The sequence below is a fragment of the Malaclemys terrapin genome, chromosome 6, assembly GCF_027887155.1.
Source record: "Malaclemys terrapin pileata isolate rMalTer1 chromosome 6, rMalTer1.hap1, whole genome shotgun sequence".
NCBI lineage: Eukaryota > Metazoa > Chordata > Testudines > Emydidae > Malaclemys > Malaclemys terrapin.
Window position 1 is genome coordinate 73,848,060 of NC_071510.1, and position 27,190 is coordinate 73,875,249.

Consider the following 27,190-nt stretch of genomic DNA (forward strand, 5'->3'; position numbering starts at 1 on the left):
AGCTCCCAGGCAGCTTTGCAAACGCTGGAGGAACAAGGGGTTTGTTTGGTCAGTCAGCAGTGGCGGCTGGAGCCCTCCCCCACGGCCTGAGCGCTGGGAGATTCCCGCTTGTCCGCGCAGCCAGGGCAGGCGCGGGGAAGGTGATTCACAGGAGCGCACTGATGGGGAAGGGCTGCTGTGGGGTGCGTGCGGAACGTGCGACCGGGTCTGTGACTAACACCCCGCACGGACACAGCTCCGGGGACAGCGGGGGAGGCCCAGTTGTGCTCCTCTGTCCCCCGTCCTCCCATGTCCGTGCCTCACCCCGGGGCTCAGGGAAGGGGTGCAGAGCGCCTGCTGGGGGGGTGGACAGTAACGGGTCACGTGAGAGGCTCAATCCCAGTGGCTGGGAACGTCAATAATGACATCAAACATGACTAAATAAGTCTCCGCTGACGTCAGCACCTCGCACCTCCCCCCGCGCGGAGCTTGGCTCGTGCTGGCCCCCCGGGCCGCTGGCTTGGCCGGCCGGGGCGGCTCCGCTCGTGCAGTGGGCGTGTCCCGCTGCGGCTCCGTGAGGCGCGATAGGCGGAGTGGGCGGGGCCGTTAGGCGTGTCCCCGCCGGAGAGGGCGGGGCATTGTGCTGAGTGGGCGGGGCGTGGCGGCGGCTGCGCGCTGGCGGGGATGGCTGGTACGTCAGCAGCAGGATGGCTGTAGCTGCGGCGGCGGTGGCAGCGGCGGCAGGCAGCGCAGCCCCGGCGGTGGCAGCAGCGGGGTGGGGGGCAGTGTAAGATGGCGGCTCTGCGGGAGGGGGGCAGGTACGGCGTATCCTGCGGCAGGGTCACCCAGGACAACATCACGGTGCTGCACGTCAAGCTGACCGAGACCGCCTTCCGGGCTCTGGAGAGCTACCAGGGCAACAAGGTGAGGGGCGCTCCTGGGGCTGGCTCCCATCCCTGGCGGGGATGAACCGGGGGAGGGAGGCGGCGAGGGCTCGCCCTGCCCTTCCGTGCCCGGTGCTCGCCCTGTCCGCTCCCCCGGGAGGCGCTGCGAGAGGTGGCACCTGGTGAGGAGTAAACGTCTCTCTGCGGGGCTGCCAGGCAGCGAAGGGGTCCGGCTGGGCTCCCCTTCCCCCCCCCCCCCCCCGGGGTTCCGGTCCCTGAAGCCCCCACCGGTGGGGTCTTGCCCCGGTGAGACCGGCCCCTCTTCCCCCGTCGCCTGCTGAGCCAGTGCCCGTGGCACGGGAACAACACAGCCCTTTCCCCCCTCTTGGTGCCAGCTGGTGTCCCTGGAGTCAGCGGTGACCGGAGCCAGCGGCTCCCAGATGGGGCAGATTTCGCTGAGCTGTCATGTCTGTGTTTGGCTCTGCCAGTCTCCTCCTCCCCCCTTCAGACCTGACTCCTAGGGAAAGCGGGGGGTGGCTGACTGTGGGTCTGAAGTGACAATGCCCTCCATGACAGTTTTATTACACATCTTTATAATGCTGCTAAGAAAACTTTCTTTTATGGCAGCTCTCACCCACCCTCCTTCCCTGGGCCTCCCTGCAGCCAGGCGGCCCTGAGAGATTGATATGCCCCATGTCTCCAGTGGCAATGGCTGCTGCTGCCTCCAGGGGCTATTGTTCAACACAAGAGAGTTAAAGTTGCAATAGATCTGCTGCTAGTTGGGGTGACCTGTCTTTTGGGGAGGGGGAGAGGGGCTTGTCGTTTTTGTCTCTTTGTCCTTAAATCTCTTTCTAGAGGGGGAAATTGATCTTAGGTGTGTCTTGGTATAGTTAAACATTAAAAATTCTGGATGGGAAGTTTTGTAAAGTTTCAGACAGCATTTTACATCTTGTTTTTTTTTTTTTTAAAATAACCACCCAAAAATAAACAAACAAACAAACAAAAAACCCCTTCTTTAGAGACTTGTGCAGCAGGGCAATGGTGCCCATAATCTTTTTTTCCTGACTGTAGTTTTCCAGTTGAAACTTGAGACCTCAAGTTGCATTTAATGGAAGTTAAAAGTGGCTACGTGCTACAGTATGTCCCCGGGAGGAGGAGGAGGAGGATTAAGCTCTAATTAGACTGTCCTTTCATTGGATTTCAAGCTAAATATCTGTCTTTTCCCCTATCCCTTCACTTCGTTATGTTTAAAAGAGAATTGGTGGGGCTTCTGTGTAATTTATTTTGTAGTGTGTAATGCAGGACTTCGGGAGGAGAAGGTGCTGGTTGAACCTTTCTTTTCTGAATATGCTTTCTTAAGTGCCAGCAGGCCTTCATCCAAAAGACCTCTTTCACTCATTGAATCAGCTTCTAGAAACTCTTCTTAAAAATATATATAAAGAGTTAAGTGGTAACACTAAAAGGAAAGATGAAGTTGGGTGATGACTTGGCTGTCAGTAACAGGTTCTTGATTGACACCGGATGCTCTCCCAACCTGGGCTACTCTTTTCCTTTACAGCCTCCTTCACAGTAAAGGCTGACTCAGACCTGGATTTCCCAGAACTGACCCCCAAATTGAGCCTTTCCCTATGACTAATAGCTGCTTCTCCTTCCTCCATAATAAACAGCTTACTCTAAAAGGGTGTTCAAGTGTGCTGTGCTCTGTCTCCTCTGATGTGCTGGCATCTTATGTTTGTTTTAACATGTTTGGCAGCTTGCTTTCATGTTGCGCTCTTACCATTTAGCAATGTCTAGCCAGTTTAGGTTCCAGTGCTACCTAATTATACCACAGCTTGTCTTTTTTGCCTGTAAAACTGGCTGGCTTACTGTTGCCAAATCCAGAGCAAGAATCAAACTCTGAATTGCCACTTGTCCTATATATGATTGGGGAATTGCAGCTATTACTATGGCATGAATAGTTGGGGTTTCTTTTCGTCTGGTGGGGGACTTAATTCCTGCAGCTCTGTGTGTAAACCTTGCTTCCTTGGGTTTTATGCATTATTCACAGCCCCAGAATGAGTTCTGTCTGGGCAGGGTTAAAATGGTCACTCATACTCGGTAAACTTTTAAAGGGATGGCTATCCTTGCGAACCAGTGGCTTAAGGACACTTCCAGATGTTAAATGAAGAACTTTAGAAATACTTATAGTGCTCCATCTAGTGCCACTTGGTTAAGTAAGTTACAGCATTCTTCCTTATAACTGCTGACTAAATTGTTTGTTACCTACATAAACTGTTTCTGAGCTTGGAAAGTCACAGCAAGTTAAATAAGTATGTGGGAGGGCTGTAAAATCTATTGGCAATGTTATTAAAGGGTTTAAAGCAAACTTGCACAATGCACATGTGTACTTAAATGACTAAAGTTTTTGTTGATATTTGAAGTTGCAACCATATTCCAAGTTGTTAAAATCATAAAGACAATTAAAGTAATTATTCAAGGTGTCTTGCTTGTGGTAGTGAAAGAAGGAAATATATCAGGTGAAATGTGTACTTCTCAGATCAAGTTTGACTACAAGGAAAATATTTCAAATGTGGTTTTTAAGATAGTTCTATAACTTTTAAATAAATTAATATTTTATATTCAAATTTAATTCTAAAAAGTAATTTTCATGTGTGTAAACTAAATATGTTGTATAATGTTGTAATCTGAAATTGACACTCGCATGTTAGAACAGATGACATTTTGGACACTCTGCTGGTGGCAGTAAAACTGCTTTCCTCACTGCAAGTAAATGCTTCTTGAATGAGGTTTAATTGTCTGGGACTTAAAAATAAGGTTATAATTTACCTTAATTGTTTTATAAGTGATAATCAGTTTCTCAGTTCTTGTGGTCTCTCAAGAAATATACCTAGAAAAATATTTTTATCATTCTTCATTATTCTGCAGTTTAAAGGAAAATTGAAGTATTAACAAAACAATGAAAAATCTGAAGAAAAATTAAATGTCTTCATAAGTACACGTTGCTCTTTTATTATTTTCGTAACTGTGAGTGGGATTCTCGCTATGGAAACTGACTCTCTAGCCACAGTTTAATACAGCAGGAATTGAAAATGAGGGTGGGATCTGTCACCATTTGAACAGATGGCAAGTTAAAGAACTACAAAGCTGTTACATAATACTAATTTTGTTTGAATAAACAAATTTCAAGTTGGTTTAGTCAATGAAATTTGTAGTTTAAAGTTTAAAAAAACTGACCAGTTTAAATGATTACATCAATTTAAATAATTTTATAACAACTCTGACATTTTTCTACCCAAGCAATCTTTTACATCAGACTGTCAGTGACTGCTTCCTGATCATTGAATTATATTTGACATGCCTTTCAGTATTTTAGCAATTGATTAGAATATCTTTTTATATCACTACATTTTCTGGGTGGAGAAAAAAGGAGCCACTTTTCATAATCAACATCTAAATGGTCCCAATTATGTCTTGCAATTCACACGTTATTGAGATGGCTGGGGAATGAAGAGTTCTCACTCCTGCAGCTGCTGTTTTTTTTAAGCTGGTAATACCTGTCCGTTAGCCAAAACACTAGCTTAGTTTAGGAATGCATTTTTTGCAATAGGAAACTTTTTTATTGAAAATTTAGAATTTGTATTGCATAGAATTGAGGAATACTGTAAAATTCTATTCACCTGTACCTGTAATTTCTCTGCTCTCCCTAATATTACCAATTCTTGTTTTGAAGGGTTTCTGTGTAATACACGAGCAACATTTCAGAGGAGGCAGTAGCCAAACTTACAGAAGTATGAGGAGAGGTCAGGGTCAAGTCCCAGTGAACCAGTCACTGTAGATACCATGATAGTATGCTGCAAAGCTATATTGCGCTTGTGTTTAATACTCAAATAGTTTACATAAAAAAGTCACTGAAAAGCACCCTACCTTGTCATAGCTATTAAACTAAAAGTTTGCCTCCTTGCACATAAACTGAATTCTTAATGCAAGGATTCTTTGTGTTTTGGTTTTAAAAAAACAAACGGTCATATCTGCAACAAAACTGTTAACTGAATCTCTTCAGCATGGTTCATGTTGCAGGAAATCCTGATTCTTTACTTGGGATGAAAATGTAGGAGATGGGGCTAGCAGTAATCTATGCTGGAAAGGTCCTAGAGCAGTGTTTCCCAAACTTGGGACACAGCTTCTGTAGGGAAAGCCCCTGGCGGGCTGGGCCAGTTTGTTTACCTGCCGCGTCCGCAGGCCTGGCTGATCGCGGCTCCCACTCGGCGTGGGCCGAGGAATGTACTGGCTGCTGCTTCCAGCAGCTCCCATTGGCCTGGAGCAGCGAACCGCGGCCAGTGGGAGCCGCGATCGGCTGCGGACGCGGCAGGTAAACAAACTGGCCCGGCCTGCCAGGGGCTTTCCCTAAACAAGCGGCGTCCCAAGTTTAGGAAACCCTGTCCTAGAGCATATGAAGTGCCCTTTTTAGCATTTTTATAAGGCCAAGTATATACACGCTTTCTGGATAAAATCTTGCACTGTTGTACTACCACGTTTGGTAGCAATGGTGGGAGCACTAGTGTACGCAGGCTTAGGTGACTGCTGGCATTCTTATTGCTGTGTTAGGTAATCCTGCAACATGATAGTGAAAATGGCTGAGCCCTGTTCACACTAGTATTCCATTCAAAGGTAGAGCTGAATGGAATACTAGTTTGCTTTCCCATGCAAAAATACAGTGAATGCTGCGGATTATTCTGGGTGCTTTTTAATGGAAAATCCTTCAGTTTTCAAAATCTGAAATGTAGTTATCGAATGACAATAGCAATTGCTACTAGTCTTGACCAATGAGAGAGTAGAGAACATGGATTCCAAAAATAGACTAGTAGCAATTGCCACCATGGACCAAAATGCCTAATAGATTGGTTTGATTGATGTGGTCCATGCTTCCTCAACCACCTTCATCTGGCTTTCTGCTCTTTAGTCTCCAGTTTGGCTGTTTTCTTTTTAAAGACCTGTCAAAGTACAGAAGGTTTCATTATGCATCAAAATCTCTGTGCTTTTGTTCTGTCTGTTGAGCCAACTTGGTAGAAAACTGGTGGTACATAATTAACCTTATTCAGGGAGTGGGGGATACCTGCGCATGAGACATATGAGCAGACAAGATCTCTGCCTAAAGGATCTCTTGATAAACTAAACAGTAAATCTAGAAGAGGACAAGTTTGTTGGTGGTTTTGTTTTTCTCCCAAAACTAGACCTTGGCTAATTGAGTGGAGCAGTTCCACTGCAGTTGTTTTGTGACATTCTGCTACACTGGCTTCTATTCATTCTTTACCTCAAATATATGTTTAGCTGGAAACTACTTTTTTTCCCCCCTGGGGTAAAACGTGACTGCAGCAATGTTTGAAAGACAAAAGCTGCATTGTATTGCTATTTGATTTAACTTTTACATTAAGGTGGTGATGCTCTGAATAAAGCCCCTCATAGAAGTATGGGCATGAACAGTCCTGCCAGAGGGGTTCTCCCTGTGGTCACAAGCAGGTCTGAGTTACACTCAGACTGCACTTAATACCTCAGTATTTTGTTTGTGATCTTTCTGTCTGTCTTGTTGCTATTGGTCACTTACGTTTAGTGCATAGAATGTATTGCTTCTTTGTTTGACCACACAAACTACTGGATCATTTTACTTGGCAAGGGTGCTGCAAAGCAATAAAGCCTGAACCCTACTTAGGCTTCCACTTAGCAGCTGCAAGTCCGCTAATTTAAGATTTGAACTTTGGGTCCTTCATGATCAGAAAGTCCTGGTGTCATATCAGAATTTGAGATTAACACTGGGTAAATTACTGCAGTGCAGAACTCTTTCGAAGGTTGGGATTGAGGGAAGGAAGCTTGCATTCTGAATGGTTATGTCCTTTTATTTAGATAACATGTTATGGTCTCATTTGCTTATTTTGGGTTGCTCTGCGATTAGAAACTTAAAGTTCTTATGTGGCATTTTCTCAGTTGAAATAGATAACCTAGTGTCTCAGCCAGCATACCTTTGCTGAATTGAAAACTGGCTTATATTTCAAAATCTGTGAGCTCGTCTAAGAGCATATGGCTATTGCGTTAGCCTACACAGTCACTACATTACTATCTGGCTCAATGCTTTGTGAGGAACCTTGATACATAACTTTTTACTTAGAATATTAAACTAAATTTTACTCCAGAAAATGAAACTGTGGAATGTTTCCTCTAAATTTTCTTTGTACTGAGCAGGCTATTAACTCCACTGAGCACTACATTTTTGTCCTTGGGCAAGTGTTAGCTTGTATTTGTCACCCCTCTCACACACAAGTTGTGTGCGTGGAGGGAGGGATTGTATGAGGATGAGGGGTATGCTGTGGAAGAGGGGGAAATGCTCCAAGGTGACTCTTCTCCAGTATATCAAACTAGTCTCTGTCCCATTTGCAGTCTTAGGAATTCGGCCAGGAGTCCGTTTTGGAGGTGGTGTCAGAAACACACACCCTCCTGCCAGGTTCTCCACTGCCTCTCAGTGGTAGCAGCAACTGCCACAACCCTGGAAATCAACTGCTGGGCAAGGGGGTGGGGTGCAAGATTTGGCCCATTCAGACCAGAGCCACTACTGACCTGGATTGGCAGTGGAGAGCCCAGGCAGCCCTCTCCCCTAAACTCCTGTGCAAGGGGCATCCCAGAGCTGCTGCCTTATCCTAGTTGTGCAAGCATGTCTGTGAGACCTCTGTCCTCCTGAAGTGCTTTTACTCTTCTCCTCTGCAGCGAGGAGGTAGGGCCTCATGCACCCTGTGGAGTGGAGGAAGGGGAGAAGCAGGTTCTTAAAGGGCCACACCACATTCCTGCCAGGGCCACCCACGCATAAGCAGCACTGGAAAAGATTGCCACATGGCCATGCAGTTTGCAGGGAACATTACTACAGACCAACATTAGGAACTTTTACTACGTAGGACGAATTATATGTAAACTGTTCAGAGTACAGTGGATTTTTTGAATTGTTGGATACTTGGTATGGACCCATAAATATATGCTGACTAGATATATTCATTCAAAAGTGCACCTGAAGAACACATTAAAATGAGCCATGTTTTGAGTTCTGCAGGCTTCTGTGAATGGGAAATTTCAACAGAATACCACTAATTTGAGGTTGATCTTGACTAGCTACATGAATGTAAAAACTACCTGTGTCTAATCTCTGAGGATTTTATAGCAAAATAGCTAATTTCAGTTAGCTATCCTGTTGTAAAAGGACCTGTTCTATTGCAGTGAAGCTATGGCCAAAGACAAAACAGTCTAATTTTAACACACACAAGTAGGTTGAGTTAATGACGAGGCTCCCCCAGAGTCTTTAATTTGACCTGTAACTTGGGTGAAAACTACAAATTGCCTTATCTTCACTAGGATTTTAACTGGAATTAAGAATATCTCTCTTCAAAGTAAAGACAAAGTCGCAGACATCTTTGCATCAATTACATTCTGGTCATAGTTTTTGAGGGTTGTTTAAACAAGGTGGCTTGGAGTATCTCAAGTGTTCACAAGACACCTAGCCCCATATCGCTTGACAACAAACTTTGCAAGTTCCTTTGATACTATTTAACTCGGTGTGGAGGCAAGATCCTTGACCTTGGAAGCTTCACATAGTCCTGAATGAAGTCTTAAAATTAACTTTTATGTCAGCAAAACATTGCTTGGTGCATATGTTTAGCTACAAGGATGGAAATACGGCTAAGCAAAACTGGAACATGGTATAAGCAATATTTCTATTAGCATCATTCAAATTTTCTCTTGGTTTCATTCAAATTTTTTTTCATGTTGCTTGTTTCAGAGTGGTCAAAACGAAGTTAGATGGACCAACTAAATTGTCTTCTGTATTAGGAAACTAGTAAATTTTAATTGTTTACCCTTGGTAGCTCTTTCTTGGCTTCCACAATGAAACGTCAGGCCTATGTCTTCATTGCACAGTTAATCCAGACTCTTACCTGGGTTTTAGCCCAGTCCCCTATACAATCCACACACAGAAACCTCTAACAGGTTTGAGGTGCGTTAAGCTCAGGCTAGTTTATGTGGCTGGGGTGTAAATAGAACATGAGCGCCAGTCTAACTCAGACTGGAATTTGCCGACTTTGAAGTGAGGATGCAGACAATATCACTGCTGATATTTCTCCAATGCCCTTCCCATAATTCTTCCCAAAAGACAGACAAGTTTTCCTACAATTAACTTGGAGAAGGAGCCCTATAGTGTCATCACAAAGAACCATGAGATATGCCCCCAGAGTCACAGGTGAGTGCAGAAATAGTAAGGCCATAGTATAAGGCTTAGCCTCGCCAAAGCAACCCCATAGCAAACCTAGATGATCAGATACCAGTGCCAATCACTAGGGTTAACAGTGTTGTGAAGACATACCCTTAATTTGATTACTTTAAAAAGAAATACTGTGTCTGAGAAGTTAGCTTAAACTGCAAATGGTGGGCTGTTTCATTTTGTTGGGTAATAGGGAACACCCTGTACTATTAGGAGCAGCATAAAAGTTCCATCAACATGAAGGTTTTTTTCTGTTTGGTTTTTTGGTTTTTTTTTTTTTGGACAATGCTTTGGCTGTAGCAGTGTTGCTAGCATTCACAAAATCAGAGTGATATGATTTAGTCCTGCTGCAGGAACTCTCACGATAATATGAAGAGCTCCTGCTTTCCCACAATCTTTAGCCCTGTGCTTGTGGAAGCTCTCATCTTCCCTCCCTGCTGCCACTACTATCCAGTCTTTTCCTCTGCTCCTATCCTATCACCCCAAACCTCACTCTGCCACTATTCCTCTGTTTCTATTCTGCCTTTCCCTCCCATCAACTCCTGTCACCCCTCATTCTCTGCACTTCTCAGCCTCTTTGCTCTCTCCTTCCCCCCGCCCCCACTTGAGTCAGGAAGCATGAAGGGGAAAGTTGTCTCTAAGTTCTTATGGCTAGCAGCCACTGAGGCAACAGAGAGAGCAATTTCAGGAGAAGTTGTGCTCAGTCCCTTGCAGTCTGTGTTGGGGCACGTCTCAGTTGTTTTGTAGTGATGACATATGAGTGGTCTGCCAATATATTGGAGCTATGTAGGGATGCGGTATGATCCTTGTGGATGAAATCTTTAGTTACCAGCCTCTAACAAACTTCTACTGAGCATATGTGAACTGCAGTTTTCAGAGACTTGTAACTTGGCCAAATTTGGACAGATTGTCAGTGATAGCAAAAGGTGCGTACCTGACACCAAGGTGACCTCTCCTACCAAATCTCAAATTCCTGCTACAAGACATGGGGCCCTAGAGGTTTCCAGTGAAATGGTTAAAAGGGTTTTTTTTAACATGGGTAAAGAATCTTTTGTTACCCTAACCCTGTACTTGGAAACATCTGAAATATTTTGCCTGAAATTTCCCAAATTCTGTCTGAAACATACCTGGCATGGAATATTTCAGCCGAATGGCTAGTCGGCAAATTTATAAGCAACTAGAAACAAGGCCTTATAGAAAGTATTGAATAGCCATAACTACAGGCAATGCTACCAGCTCTACCTATAAATATTTACTGACTGTATTATATTATGTATTGTTTGGAAGAAATAAATGTAATTATCATACAATCTGATAACTTTAGATGGAAAATGTATGCAATTTTCAATCTGATAATATCTCCTTGGAGGGGGAAGGGAGTTGAATCAGACCAGGAAATATGATTTTTATTTAAAAAAAAAACCTTATGATTTGCAGGGATCTGATTCAAGCTTTTTGATTTTTTTGGTGTTGGCATTATTATGTAGAATGTTGAGCATTAGTTGGTATGCCTTACTGCATTTTTTTTAGCAGAAAAGCTACACTTTAACATTGTTGTCTAATTTAAAATTAAAACTTAAATTTCACTAACTTTAAAAATTACATGGGACTACTCAACACAGATTTGAGTATATTTTTTGCCACTTAGTGTGTGCAAGACTGGCTACCTTTGTAGTACTTTTACAGTGACGAGCTTATTTACTCTAGTTTACTGTATTTGGATCAATCCCAGAGTTTCCATTCATGTAGTGTTAGGGTGCCTAACGTTTTTTAGGTTCTCTATTATAGCTTTTTCTGATTAAAATGAACCATGGTATGTAGGCAGTTAAAACAGGGTGTCATTGAGCATCTTTTAAAAATATTTAAAACGTTCTGAATCAGAGTTAATGATTACATGTATTACCATAACACACGCCTCTTTATTCTTTAACAGGCATCCAGAGCTATTATAAGACAGACAACTAAGGCAATATAATTTTTTCTGTGAAATTTTGCTGCTGCCCAACTATATTCAAGCACCTCCTCTCAATTTTTTAAGTTTGTTATATTCTGATCTAAGGAAACCAGAAACTATAGACTTTTTATGATGCAATATGTAAATGTAAACTTATGGAACACTTGAATGGGCCTTAACACAGTTTATAAAATGAGTTATTTTTGGCTGGTACTTTTAACTTTCACTTAATTATTGGAACTAAAAAGTCATGGAGAGAAACTTCAAACAAGAACTCTAGTTTTACAAATTAACAGACACTTCACTGCCCCACTCCTGGTCTCACAAAGTGCTATCTAAGTTGTCTCTAACTACTCTTTCAGAACAAATCCTGAAACAGACTTTCTGTGTTCAGTACTTTTTTTTGGAATTCGTTTATGGTTTCAAGTAATGTATTCCTAACACAGTGTTGCAAACTTCAGTAAGTGTCAATTAAAAGAATGATGAAAGACTCTCCTTCCTTTTATGTTGGGTAACCTGCTTCTCTTTGGTTTTTGACATGCAAGAACAGCATGTTTCTACAGTCATATAGTCCCAGTCAGTTTAGTCCCCTCAGTACTCAATTGTTGAGCATGATTTGCAGTTAGCCTCTTACTGTATATTAGCTAAATATCTAGCAGGGAGTGACAGGCATTTTAAAAAAAAACCTTATTTTTCTTATTCTGGGTGAGGTTGCTATGTTGCTGAGTTGCAGTTAGCCCTTTTAGATCATTTAATAATATATGTAGGGCCCTACCAAATTCACAGCCATGAAAAATGCATCACGGACCATAAAATCTGGTCTCCCCCTGTGAAATCTGGTCTTTTGTGTGCTTTTACCCTACACTATGCAGATATAGTATAGGGTAAAAGCTATATGCTTTTCTCAAATTGGGGGTCTTGCCCCAAAAGGGAGTTACAGGGCGGGGTCGCGGTATTGCCACCCTTACTTCTGCGCTGCCTTCAGAGCTGGGCGGCCGGAGAGTGGCAGTTGCTTACTGAAGGCCCAGCTCTACAGGCAGCAGCACAGAAGTAAGGGTGGCAATACCATACCATGCCATCCTTACTTCTGCGCTGCTGCTGGCGGCGGCTCTGCCTTCAGAGCTGGGCTCCCAGCCAGCTGCTGCTGCTCTCTAGTTGCCCAGCTCTGAAGGCAGTGCTGTCGCCAGCAGCAGCACAGAAGTAAGGGTAGCAGTACCACAACCCCTCCTACAATAACCTTGCGATCTCCCCCACACACACTCCTTTTTGGACTCCTACAATTACAACACTGTGACATTTCAGATTTAAATAGCTGAAATCATGAAATTTACTATTTTTAAATTCCTATGACCCTGAAATTGACCAAAATGGACCATGAATTTGGTAGGGTCCTAAATATATGTAATCTTAGGAGATCCTCAGTTACAGTTGTACTCTGACTAAAATTAATATAATTTGAAGGATAATTCAATGCAACTATAACTTGGTTTTAAACCATGTAACCTTTGGTATCTGTGCAGTTCAGTGACCAACTCAACATATGGAAGAATGTTAGGTTACATCTGACAAAGCAAATAGCTCTTAAGGGAAACAAGTTGGATCCAGGCTGAAAATCTTGAAAAATTATTTAATGCATATTAAACCTTTGGTTTCTAAATGGTATTATGACATATATAGCTATTTACAGATTATGGCTCTGCTCTGGTTAGGCCTCATGTCCAGTTCTGGGCACCGCATTTCAAGAAAGATGTGGAGAAAGTGGAGAGGGTCCAGAGAAGAGCAACAAGAATGATTAAAGGTCTAGAGAACATGACCTATGAAGGAAGGCTGAAAGAATTGGGTTTGTTTAGTTTGAAAAAGAGAAGACTGAGAGGGGACATGATAGCAGTTTTCAGGTATCTAAAAGGGTGTCATAAGGAGGAGGGAGAAAACTTGTTCACCTTAGCCTCTAAAGATAGAACAAGAAGCAATGGGCTTAATCTGCAGCAAGGGAGGTCTAGGTTGGACATTAGGAAAAAGTTCCTAACTGTCAGGGTGGTTAAACACTGGAATAAATTGCCTAGGGAGGTTGTGGAATCTCCATCTCTGGAGATTTTTAAGAGTAGGTTAGATAAATGTCTATCGGGGATGGTCTAGACAGTATTTGGTCCTGCCATGCGGGCAGGGGACTGGACTCGATGACCTCTCGGGGTCCCTTCCAGTCCTAGAATCTATGAATCTATGAAACAGTTTTACATCTTCATCAAACTTGTATAAATTTAGAAATACACTAGGTTTGGAGAGCTAAACAAACTTGGTACAATATACAAGTATTTCTTTTACCTAAAGGTTCAGGTTTTCATTTTATTGATAACACTTCTATTTTCATTTAGGGATTGAAGTTCACGGTCAAATGTATTTACATTTCTTCAGATTATAAAACATTTATAAAAATGTAGCTTTTAGCGTATCTTTGTCTCTTGTTACTAAAAGGAATACAGCTTTGTAAATGTCTGTTTATATTATTTTGTAATGGCAAACCCCGTTCTGGGTTGGAATTATGAAGTTTATTATAAGATTAATGAGTTTTTCACTTCTTTTTAAATTTTTTTATAGAATCGTATTCCTTCTCGACCCTCAATCCAATTTCAAGGACTCCAAGGGGTAAGTTGTTGTTTTATTTTAATTTTAACTTGGCAGATAATGCAGTAAATAAAGCTTAGTTCTTACTTGCACGTCTGCCTTTTTTCTTCTAGAAGTGTTCATAATTAACAACTAATGCAATAAGTAACAACTAATGTATATCTCACAAATAGTTCAGAAAAGATTCAGTTACCTCCTCAGTAAACTCCTTTTCCTTTAAATAGGTTTAGATATTTGGCATGTGTTTTCCCTTAACTCCTCTCCTTCGTGTTTAGAGTTTAACTTGTGTTATAAATCAGCAGTTTAAATAGAATAATAGTAGAATCAGAAGAAATCACAAATGTAGTCTGCTTGAGAACAGTGTAGGCAGGCGAGTTCTTAAATTATTGTGTCTGAGCTATCAGTGATCTGAGCTCTTCTTGGAACTCTGTAACATGAAATGTTTTTGGAGCCAGCTGGTGAATGGTTGAGCTGAGGATGGGAGTGGAAATGGGGTCTATGAAAGGATCCTTCTCTTATGAAGTGGTCCATTTAAATGAAACCGAGTGAGACTTAATGCAGGAGACAAACTTGAGTACAGGTTATGATTTCCAGAAATACTATCATGCAGTGAAAGCATTTTAGATGATTTTCTTAAGGTGGACAGTAACCAGCCTCTATGGAAATAGATTGTCTGTTTTATAAACAGACACACAATGGAAAAACATTTCATAAATTTGTAGTTCTACAACAGGCTCAGAGGTGGTTTTTTTTTTTTTTTTTTTTTGGACTTCATGCCAATATAGTTAACGACTTATTAGTGTTTAAATTCTAAACTTAATTGCCTATTCTCTCCCTCAGCCCCCCCCCTTCCATTGTCTGTTTCCATTTGTGCAGAAGCTAATGTGACATATGTTTACTTGTTCTTATGCACTACTGAGATTGTTCTTAAATCATTGCTGCAAAGAAGCAGTGGGAAGGTTTGAGGTTACTAAATTGGTGATACATTTAACGCTAACACTTAAAATCTGTATGGAGTGTTGTGGCCATGTTGGTCCCAGGATATTATAGAGAGAGAGAGAATCTTTTATTGGACCAACTTCTGTTGGTGGAAGACACATGAGCTTACACCAAGCTCTTCTTAAAATCTGGGTTTTTATCACAGTATGTCAGATACTGAATTTTTTATATAGGTAAAGTTCTTAACATGTGTAATTTGTGACTGATTCTAAGACAATTTCCCTACTTGACTACCTAAACAGTTTTAATGCCAGAAGACATTAATGTATATTTTAGTTTTATTCATCAAAGACAGTATTTTGGAGGCCCTTTCCCTTTTCCCTGCAGTACACTGGAGGAAAAATGTGTGTTCTGTGTACTGAATGCTACTAAAATTCCAGAGTCATGTTAAGTAGATGTAGTACTTATTAGTATGACACCATTAATGCATGCTCTTCCACACGCAACAGAACAGTAAAATACACTTAGAGGAAAGGTAAAATGTTTACATAACTGTTCTAGTCCTTCAAGGTATCCTTTTTTTTTTAATGAATGTAATTTGTGCTAGTATTTTCTATTCACGAGGATACACTACCTTGTGAGGCATTACTAATAAAGCATGTTTTAAGGATAGTCTGGTAGTTATTTCAAAATGTATCCTTTCAGCAAGTGTTTTGAAAGCTTCCCAATCCTCTACACCTTTTTGTTTTTTTAGAAGGGATTTAGCAGTGTTGTTCAGTATCCTGCAGCATTTGTTTTTGTCAAATTTCATTTTAAGTCAGCAAAAGCACTGATTGATTTGCAGTCGCTAGACTTCTAAAGTTGAACTGACACTTAAGTAAATATAAAAAAATATTAAATATTCAAAGATTGCTAATCTGTAATGCAGATGTAAACATTCTTAACAAATATTAACACTGTAGTTCAAAAATGGACTCATCTGTCACTTAATTGTTCTGTGACTGAATTCCATACTTGGGATTTTCTTTCCATTGACGTGGTTGATGCCAGAGCTAACATCTAAAACAGAATAAAGAATGCAGCTGCTAAAATACCTCAGCTGTTTGTTTTGGGAGAAATATGCGCAAGACCCTGGGCTTGCTTCTCAAGAAAAAAGCACTTCAGGTGATCGTTATAAATGTATTTGTAATAAGTTCTTAATGTTTATTTTGTCATTGACTTAGGGTCTAGAAGTTTCCTATGTTTGCTTTAGCAAGCATTAAAAAGATGTTGCATGGAGATACTCTTATGAAAGGGATGGTATTTTAGTTTAGTATTACCGTTCATACAATAACAGAATAGAAATTGTAAAAATGGTTTTAGTTGTAGGTATCTACTCCTTTCCCCCCAAAACTAAATGCTTTAGACCAGATGGTGGCAAAACCGCAGCTTGTGAACCACGTGCTTCTCTTCTACAGTTAAAGTGCAGCTCGCAGAGCCCCTCATTCCCCACACCTATTCTCTGCCTACCAGACTGTTGGGGGTGGGGGGGAGCTCAGGGTTTTAGCCCCGCAGGGATGGGGGTGCTGGGGCTCAGGGCTTTAGCACCTCCCGAGCCCTGTTGCGCGTCCCTCCACCCTCCCCGCCCTCCTGTAGGACAGAAGCCTAAAGCCCCTAGCCCTACCAGCCTATCAGGTAGGCGGAGAATGGGGTAGGTGTGGGGGGGCTCCAAGAAATACTTCAAGAGAAGTTAAGCCCTGGTGAACCCGATACTGTGAAAATGAGATATAACGTGCACATGCAAGCTTTTCTTTCTATCAGGAAACTGCATCGTTCTGTATTCAGATGTTGTGCTGTGTGGTCCTTGTGTGCTTGCAATCTCCTTTAATTCCACAGAATACAGACTGCATTTACTGTTCATAAGTCACAGTTGAATAGTTTTAGATTGAAGTGTTAACTCTACGTTAATTTCATGGATGGCAATGACCTCTGCAAATTGTAAGAAGTGCAAGTATGAAGAAGAAAACTGAAGTTTTAAACTAGAATGGGAGAAAGATTTTTGCATTCACTGTTAAAGATGGCAAACCCTTGTCTTATCTGCAATGCATCATTCACTCACTACAAAGCAAGCAATTTGAAATGTTACTATGAAATGTATCACAGTAACTTTTTTTATCTAAATACCCTCCCGAATCAGAATTAAGGAAAAACAAGCTAGCTGCATAAAAATTACACCTAAACAGTCAACAGACACTGTTTTTGGCATTCAGTAAGGAAGCTGACACAACGACCTGAGCTAGTTTTGTTATGTTGTTGGATATCACTCGTGCAAAATGCCCATATTGTGATGAAGAATTTGTTAAGAAAAATATTGCAGAAGGGGTTGCAATTTTACATCCAAGTAACACAAAACTTCAATGACTAATAAAGCAAATTCCAATTTCATGCCACACTGTAAAGAGGCATATCTCCCAGATCAGTGCTGATGTTGCAAGCAAGATGCAAAACAATCTAAAGAATTCTCTATCATTCAGCCTGTCGAACAATCCACAGATATACAAGATAAACCGCAACTAGCGACATTTGTTCCCTGTTTCCACGGATGTAATTGTGAAAGGAAAAATGTTGGACTTAGTGGCGCTAAAAGAAACAGCTTATGTTGTTGACATAAAGAACGCTCTTGACAAAGCAGTGACAAATGTTGATGTACCACAGGATAAACTTGTCCGTTTTGCGATGGATGGAGCACCTGCAATGGCGGGGGGGAAAGTAGGCCATATCGGATTCTTGAAAAGTGATCCCAAATTTCCGGAGTTTATCCCTGTTAATTGCATCATCCAGTGTGAATATCTCACAGACAGATACTTCAAGTATGAAAATGGTCCTAACAATTGTCAATTTCATCTGCTCAAATGGGAAAAACATTTCATCAAAGAGCTGGATCTTGAAGACAAACCTAACCATGTCTTTCTACTGTACTGTGAGGTGGTTATCAATCAGCAATGTGCTAAATAGGTTTGTGGAACTGTTGGAGGCTATCGGTGCTTTCCTTGAAGAAAAGGAAAAGGGGAAGTCCTATCCACAACTGGGGATGAGCAATGGATGCAGGATCAAATTTAAGGGAGAAAGCCATTGTAACTGATGATTTTCCTCAGATTACTTTCAGTTTAATTATAAACTGCCTTGTTCACGTTCTGGCCAGTGAAGGGAACCTTTCAGCTTGCTAGAAAGCTTATACATTTCTTTGATTATAAAGTTCATACAGTCACCTAGATTCCATGGCAATGAGTGCCTTCTAAGTACTTGTAATAGTAATAAGTGGGATATTATAAGGACGGTCATTTAGAAAACAGTTTACTTTTGAGGTAACATAGCATGACTGCCATGCTAATATCTTTCCATAATAGGCTGCACAATAACTAGCTAATTTTACATAAATGTAAAATACAGCATACTTTATAGACACATCACACAAATTTAGGAGCAGTCTGGAATATGATACACATTACATAACCTTTGTCTAGCAGACAGAGGTTTAATCAGATCTAATGGCTGGAAGATGAAGCTAGACAAATTTGGACTAGAAATAAGGTACGCATTTTTAACAGTGAGGGTAATTAACAATTGCAATAATTTACCAAGGTCTGTGGTATGTTCTTAATCACTGGCAATTTTTAAACCAAGATGGATGTTAGAAATGGTATGCTCTAGTTCAAACAGGAATTCATTAGAGAAGTTGTATGTATTAGGGTCACAATGGTCCCTTCTGGCCTTAATCTAGGAACCAAAAAGAGTAAGACCCACTCATTATATCACCTGCTTTCTTTCCTACTTTCAAAAGGGTACCCTAACACTAGAATCTGAGCGGATATATTTCTCTCCTTTTGTGCAGCCATAGTCCCCACCAAAATGTCAGCTCAAGAGCAGAACTTGATTGCACCGAGGGAATCTAGAGCCCACAGTAATTGGAGAAAGTACAGCAACTTCTAGTCATTCTCCTAATACAAAACAACAATCAGTGATATTAAAAGATGGCAAATTCAGAGCTGATAACGGGAAATCCTTTTTCATACACAACACAAAATTAGCCTGTAAATCTGATTGCCATAAGATATCATTGATGCTGAGAGTTTAGGAAGATTTGAAAAAGCATTGATCAATAAATGGATAAGAATTTCTAGAGTTTGTATAGTAAATGTTAACATTGTATATGCAAGAGTTTTGTCAAGGATATAAACGTTCATGCATCGGGGTATGACCGACTCCTTATTAATAGAGATTAGGAGAAAACTTTCCTTGGAGGCAGGTTGTTTCCGAACTGCCTGATGCATGGCTTCTTGCACCTTCCTCTGGAGCAGCTGGTACTGACCACTGTCAAACAGGATACTGGATTAGATGGACCACTGGGCTGATCTAGTACAGCAATTCTTACGTACAGAGAAAGCAGCCACAAAGCACAAACGAAACAAAGACTATGTGGAAAGAAGTTGAGTTACTGTCCCAAGTTACAAAGACTAGCTGTACGCATAACTTGAGGGTTCAGAGTGAAACTTTTTAATAAGAAATATCAGTAAACCCACATCTCTTATGCCATTGTTGATCTAGACTTCTAAGAAGTTATGCTTCTTTTGATCTCCTATGATAGTGAGTACTCCTAACTATTGTCATTATTCTCCTTGTTATGGTATTGTGCAGTAAGATGACTAAAAGGAGGGTCTGCTCATTATCCACTATACCCTCCAATTTTGTCTACATTTTAAAACACTCCTACCTTTCCAAGATAAATCTCACTCACAGCCCTGCACTGCGCTAGGGGATCACACACTTTGTAGTTTCTGTAGGATGATCTTATGGCATACACCAGGGGCTCCTTGAATTCCTCTGTTCCACCACACAATCTCCTTGTGTGCCACCCTCCCATCCCTCTCTATTTCTAAAAGGACTTAAGTCATGCAGAGAAAATAGATTTGCTTTGCTTCTTTAAACCAAGAAACTCACTCCTCCAATTCAGCACTTCCCGTAGGTGAGAGTAAATTGGGGATTAATTTAATTGGTGTGGTGAATCTCCATACAAACACAGACTGAATCTTACCTTCCTTTCTCCTCTGCCTTGCCCAAATTGCAAGCTTTAGGAGTGGGTGGTACCAGAAACAGTTTCCTGCCACTGCTACCTAATTATAAATAAATGGTCTAAAATAGTTGTGATTCTAGTAATCCCTGAATGTTTAGACACCACCTTTAATCAGCCCAAGATTCTTTTACCTTCCACAGTTACTCCACTGGTTAACTACGTGTTCGTTAAGAGGGATTTAGCTAAACAGAAAGACAAGGGGAAGGGAGACTCGGAGCAATGGGGAAAGAACAGGTGAGAAAAGAGAGGGAAGGAAGGTAGAAGAGAGGTGTGGAATGAGGCTAGGGTAAAGAGACTGGGGGCTTGTCCACACTTAAAAAAGCTGATGTGGCATGTCAGTGAAGATACTACTTAAATAATCCACCTCCCTAAAAGGCGCTGTCTGCACTGGAAGTTAGGTTGGTATAACTGCATCGCTCAGGAGTGTGGATTTTCCACACATCTGAGCAACACAGTTTATACTAGCATAAGTTGCTAATGTAGACCAAGCCTGAGACCGGGTTAGAGGGGGTTGAAGCAAACAGCCAATCAGCACAGGGCAGAAAAAGTCCTGTCAAAATTTTAGAAAATGTGTCCATTGGTCCCACCTGAAGGTGCCTCTGCAGCTGCTGTGCTGGCTTCAGTCTCTGGTTGGCTCTTCCATGTAGTCTTTCTGAAACACCATATAGCTAAGGGGAGGGGATGCACTAAATGGGGTCTGAGGTTAAAATGGGTGTCTCCCTTATATAGTTCTCAGTCCCAAAGTAGGGTAGGCCCAATTTTACCTTTTCTCACATACCCCAGTGCAGCAGTACCTGCTTAAGCTGTTTCTGTATTTATATGCATTGTCTAAGAAAATGTCCTGGCTTTTCAGCATTTGGTGCTGTTGGGCACAGTTTAGCTGACAATGTAGTTACAAGAGATGAACTGAGAGAAGCACTTAGACCAGGTCTTGTCAAGTGGGCTTGGGCCGAATATGGAAGAGAAGCTGAGTTACTTGCCTGGAGGAGGAGGCAGCGGCAGCAGCTGGAAACAAAAAGGCTGAATTTCCTGCTTCAAGTGTTAGAGATTGTACAAGGAGAGCAAAGGGTCATGAGTGCTCTCCTCTGGTACTTTGATGGAGGCACAATCTCTGTGAGGAGTAGCAGTTGCACATTGCATTGTACACTGTACACCATGGTAACTGAAGGAATTTTCCATGTTTTGGAATACATGTTTATTGAAAACAATGGGAAGGAAGATATATCCCACTTATAAGTTTGTGGGGATGCAAGGAAATGATGCGGGAGGAAAAAATAAAGGCTCTGGTCTCACACACTAGTATTTATTTGCTGGAAAAGTGTCAGATTAAATAATTCTCCCTTGAAGAGACCGACCTGTTGAAGTATGAACTGGAGAGGACAGTAGTAGAGAGGTAGATCATTAATTTCACTGTGCCCATATCTACACTACGGGGGAAAAGGTGTTAAAACATGTTAGCTAACTTGTATATAAATATTACTTATTTTCCTAGTCTAGACAAGACCTTGGTGATTGTGTGGAATTATACATCCAGAGACTTTGCAGAGCTTTCTAATCTTTTATTGCCTTTTTTGGGGACTGGAAACTAGTAAGGACAAAGTAGACCTAATGAAGTATTGAGGCAAGGATTTCATTGTTTTCAGAAGGAGGTAAAGAGAATGTATTTTGCTGGTTGTACCACCTTGGATCTATGCTTTCCGACATATGGAGATACAGTACTTGCTGATTTGGAAATCTGTGGGAATGAGATGTAAGGGGAATATGACAACATTCTTTTAAAATGCATTGCATACTATCTACATGGATGCGTTTTATTGTAAAAAAGATTAATCAGAGTTGGGTATATACTGTAGCCTTTCAATAGAACTTAAAACCAAAAAACCATATTGCTTCCTGATAGCCAGGAATAGAAAATGCAAGCTGTTCCTGCTAACACAAGTGTTGACTGAAGAATTCTTAAATTATGGCTCTCTGACCTTCTGCTAAGTGTACATCAAATAGGAAAAACAAACATTATAAATGTCCAAAAGTTTATCTTGAGTTGAAACATTGCACTTTCATTCTGATTACCCAGAAGTCCTTGACTTGTGCATGGAAGTTCTCTGAGGATTATTTAATTTTAGTTTAAAGAAAGCAGGACTAATAAAAAAAAAAGTGTAGTAAAGTTTCTGTTTTACCTGAGGGTACAAAGGCAGAGAAGATTTTTGAAGTTTTAAAAAGATAAATATAACATTTGGGGTACCAGATCCCAGATAGGAGAGTCAGAAGGGAATTGGAAGTGAGGAAGGTGAGGTGGTACCCTCTAAAGAGCCTGGAGGTATGACAAAAGAGAGGCAGCTGGGAATGCTGCTTAGAGATATGGAAGTCAACTGCATGTTTAAGGGAGGAGTAGAAGGAGCCAGAGTGACATTTCAGCGTCAAGTGGCACCTGAGCTAATCCAAAGGGTTGTCCTGGGCAACTGCCCTGCCTTATGGTGTCCCATTAGGCTTTATTCTCTCTCCCAGCTTTTCAATGGCTACATGAAGCCATTGGGAGAGCTAGTGAGACAACATGGATTGAAGTGTGAGCAGTACATGGATAACACCCAATTCTGTGTAGTCTCTACGTCTGAAAATACTACTTCCAAGCTTTTCTTGCTAAGATCATCATGTGGATGAAGAGAAGCTGGCTGACAGTTAATGTGCATGAGACTGAAGTAGTGCTAGTGAGATGAGGGGAAGCAACTTAATGAACAACTCCTGCATAACTGTCCTTTCTAGTAAATGTATCAACCTTCAAACTGTAATAGAAGGAATGGATAGATATGTCATCTTGGTATTGTCCTCTGTACAGTAACTATTTTGGAATATTAAGTATGTAAATGCTTCTATGTAAGGCATTTTTTTTTTAAGACTGTCAATTAACATTAAGGTGTATACACTTTCAAAGTAAACTTGAAGCATATGTGGCTGCAGGCATCTGCCTCAATCTATTTAATTGGTTTTGCGGAAATACTCTTGAAGTATAATTTTAAATGGAAGGAAGATACCCATCAATGGAGTGTTTGGAGAAAGCCAAAACAGTCTGCAAAGTACATGGAGCTGTGGGGAGGGGGAGGCTTACTCTTTAGTGGGCCAAAATCTCACAGAATTTCATACAGAATTATCAATCATGCAAGGGACACATACATGAAAATTAGTCAGTTGTATTTTTAAATATTTTCAGGTACCATGCCTGCATCTGAACTTTGCCAATTCTTGTGGGTTTACAATCAATCTTTAAAATATGAAAAAGACGATACAAATGGGAAATCATGAAACTGACTCGATACAATGCTGTCAGATACACACAATAAATTTGGGGAAATATTTTTATTTCAATTATAGTAATTCGTGAACGATAGTAGACTGAAAAAAATTCTGCATAGTAATATTTTTAGTGTTCTATAATAGCCTTGCAGACTCTTAAGATAAATCTGTGATACAGGATCAAAAATGGCCTCTACAATAGGTCTTTTTATAGCTGATGTTTTATTATTAATCTCCCAGTTGGGAAGATAAACTGTTATAACAGGTTCAGATACATAATCCAAGATTTGTATCTTCTAATTAAACTACTTCACTTAAATCCTTTCTCTTTACTGTGTAGCTTTTTATTGAATGGGACAAATACACATGTTTTGAGTCTAAATAGCTGAGTGGTGTGCAGGTTTAGTCCCTATCTTTCTCTCTGAAGGCCAGCAGTTGTCCCAAGCTGCTGATGTGCTCTGTCCAACATTGGTGATCAAATCATAAATGGCAGTGACTTTTTTCCTAGGCTTTCATTTCAAGGAAGAAAATCACACGTACTAGTTGTTTAAGTTAACACCAATCATGTCTACTGGCCAATTTTGTAAGCAAAATAAAAGGTGTGTACCAGAAGAGGATTCCAAAAAGGGCATTGTGAATGTTGCTTTTAAATAAACAAATGTTTTCCTTCAAAATAGGTTATTTAATGTGTTGAACCTTCGAATAGATTCCACAAGAATCTCTTGGATAAGAGTTTGTCTAACTCCAAAATAAGTTTAACTTAAAATACACGGTACTCAAAAACATCTGCTTTATTTTTGCTTTTGTAGAACGGCATGTTAGAGCATGCATCACATGGTTTTGCTATTCTATTGAGCATGTGAAACTGATACTTTTTAAATCTACAGAATACAGAACATGTTCTGTACTATGCACAAAGCATAGGATGAGTGTATTGAACCAGGAAAGCAAGTTTTATCATCTGACTTCTGATTTCTTGTACAAAAAACTGTGTATTTTGTATTTTTACAAGCAACTTGATTTAAAATAGATAAAAGTATTTGTCTGAGAGGCTTTTAGTCCAGGAGAGTTTAAACAAATCCATATAACTAAGCTATTTTTAACAGTCTTATTTTGGTTAATATTCTTGTTTTCTCTCCTCCCATCCTCCTCCTTAAGGTTTGTGCCTTAATTTTTATTCTAGAAATCTAGTCCTGTCTAAATTCCACTAAGATTAACTGTCATTTAAAAGCCAGGAAACAAGGTACTGTAGGTTCTACTTACGTTGTTCTGTGTTTGCTTGGTTGGCCAAACAGTAAGGCTTTTGCTTATTCAGTAATGCACCTAATCAATGCTTAACTTTCAGTACACTAATAGTCCTATTGGAGTCAGTTGGGCTCTACACATGACTAAAGTTAAACAAGTGCTTAAGTGCATGCTGAATTAGGGCTGTTTGTTGTAGACCTGAGCAGGGGTCAACTTGTATAACTACAGGTATAGTCTTGTATCCTGATAAGATTATTTTTGAGAGGAAAGTGTGCCAGCGTTAACTCATTTTATTATATGCTTCATAATTTGAGTGGCCGTCATATCACAAATATTAAGTACACTTTATCACTGCACTTGGATTTAAAGTAAAAAAGAAAGTACTATACAAATCACATTGATGGGCACATGTAAAACTTCAGTTTATATTTATCTTTTAGCTTGTCAAAATTCCCAAAGCTGATCTCCCAAACGAAGTGCATAACTTTAACTTCTACTTGTCAAATGTTGGCAAAGATAATCCTCAGGGAAGCTTTGATTGTGTCCAGCAAACTGTCTCAAGGTAAGCAATACTTAAATTTGTCCTGAAAGAAAATACTACGTTGGTTGTGTGGTCTAGAACAGAAACAGTGAAAGGTTGTAAAACTTCTTTTTTTTTTTTTTCTTCAAACTATAGTGAAGTATAATCTCTAGTTAAAATAGTATGGTCTCTTAAACTATAAATACCTGTTTTTACATATCACTGTTTTTGTTTTGCTTTCCAAAAACTAACCTCTGAATACTTTCTCACTTCACGAGTGCCATACTTGAAAAGTAGGCAGTATTGTCAATGCTTGGATCAGATCTGTGCTACTACTGTTTAAATATGGCTATACCTGGCAGCATTCTAGCATGGTTTCTCTGACCATGATGGATAAGGATTTTAAGAACTACTACACTAGTCAAAAATCTTATCCACAATTGTATGACTACCCTGTTCCAGGATCTGGTTGCAACACAGCAATTCCTTGACACTGTACAGTTGGATTTGCAACAAGGCTTATACTGTTCACTTGCATCTATGCAGGCAAGAAGGCTGTACCATGCGGGAGTAGAAACTTACAAGTGGGCCAAGGCAAATGGTGTTTCTGGTACTGTAGATGCATCCTGTCTTATAGACCAACTCCCTGGCTAATTTACAATGTTAGAACATGTATCTCAGACAAACAGCTATGCATACTGATCAGGGAAATTGAGCTAAAACTGCAAATAAACATCTATGCTTATACATGGGCGTAGATGACATAGTTCTACTCTCAGGCTAGGCAGTGCTAAAAGTCTGAAGTTTTTAAACCTGTGTGGAGAAACTACTAGAATCAAAATACCAGTTTTTATGGTTTTAGAACAGTTGTGCAGAAACTTCTTGTTGAAATTTCACAGTGTTTAATTTGTTCAGTTTTGAGAAGATCCTATGAATTATGATGGAAAATGCAACTGACACTTTTTAAAAATTTCCTGAAGTTTCATCACTGGAGTTGAGAAACTTAAACTTTAAACTGCAGTGGTTTGGAGTTGCCAACTGGTCAACCCAGGCTGCAGAATTACCCAGCAGTCCCTTTTCTTCTCTGGTCCCTTGTCTCCTTGACTTCTCTCTCCCACTCCAGTAGGCCACCCAAAACTATTAACCATTAGTGGCCATTTTGTAAGTGATAGCGTGCCTTACTTATTTTTGTTTAAGACATAACTAACATGTTTATCAAGAGTCTCGAGAAATTCATTAACATGAACATTTTGGTGTTAAAATGCCAAAGGATAAACTGAATCTTACTTGGAAAAAAAAAATACTGTGCCCAATTGAAGGCTGGAGACCGCATTCAAGGAGTCAAGCAAGGGGTGCAGTTTGCCTTGGGTAATGGAATGGAAGGGATAGTACCTTGGCTTTTCAATATCCTAGTGCATTCTTTGAGATGTAACAAACTAAAGAACTTGGAAGTTACACAGTATTATAAAATACAACTTAATTTTGTCCATAGTAGAAATGGCACCCTACTCCAGTGGGGCACTCTTGTAGCTGTGAAATCTTAAATGTATTCTGGGATGTTAAAGCTGAGCTTGACCTAGCTGGCATGACTTCAGGGGAGTTAAAAATAAAATGGTAAGTGAAGGAGAAATGATGTGCTGAATGTTCCTTACCCATTCTATTTGGAACATTAAGCAGAGAATTGTGGGGTTGCTTTCAAAAATGTTGCAGGTCAGCTAGAGTCACTGTCCTTTGTGGGATCAGAGCTACTCAGATACCACTGTAACTAGTATGCTTTTAACTAGGCATTTATGCTGTACTTGTCACAAAGTGTTAAAAACATAGTCATTGTTTTGAATTTGAATAGTCTTCCCTGCCCAGTATAGAACAGGAACTTTTATATTAAAACTCTTTGAGGAACAACTGTCTCTATAAATATTTACAGGTGTAGCACAGTTTTAATCCAGGTATGTAGGCTTCATTGTTGTTATAGTGTGCTTTAAGGCTTGAAGGGACACTGAACTACACATCTAGTCAGTGTTTTAATACACAAGTTACAAGACACTACACCTGCCCTTGAGTTTTTGTGGTTTTATTATCACACTTCACTGTTTTTCAAATGTTTGTCCCCTGTTGTTACATGTAAGACCCACACAAACAAATGTGGAAACTATGAAAATAGACTCTCTGGTGTGCAGTCAAATGCAGAAAGTAAGCAAGTTGAGAAACAGAATTGTTTAACTGAAGGGTTAGAGAAATCTTAGGCTATAAGTAATGGTAAAATTGACACTGAGAATTAGGTTGATGGTTGATTAAGGCCCTGTTACAACAGACAAAAAATATCACTTTCACTTATGTGAACTCAGTTGAGTGAGTTTAA

The 27,190-nt window shown here is 40.4% G+C and overlaps 1 protein-coding gene across 1 annotated transcript in view; it reads left to right on the top strand.

Annotated features, from left to right (window-relative positions):
- The first annotated feature begins 680 nt into the window (after window positions 1-680).
- ELL2 (elongation factor for RNA polymerase II 2) overlaps window positions 681-27,190 on the top strand; it is a 61,036-nt gene continuing 34,526 nt past the window's right edge. The window contains exons 1-3 of the mRNA XM_054031677.1: window positions 681-903; window positions 13,703-13,750; window positions 24,752-24,873. Of these exons, the coding sequence (XP_053887652.1) occupies window positions 772-903; window positions 13,703-13,750; window positions 24,752-24,873 (302 nt within the window). The 5' untranslated portion in view covers window positions 681-771. The remainder of the gene's footprint in view (window positions 904-13,702; window positions 13,751-24,751; window positions 24,874-27,190) is intronic.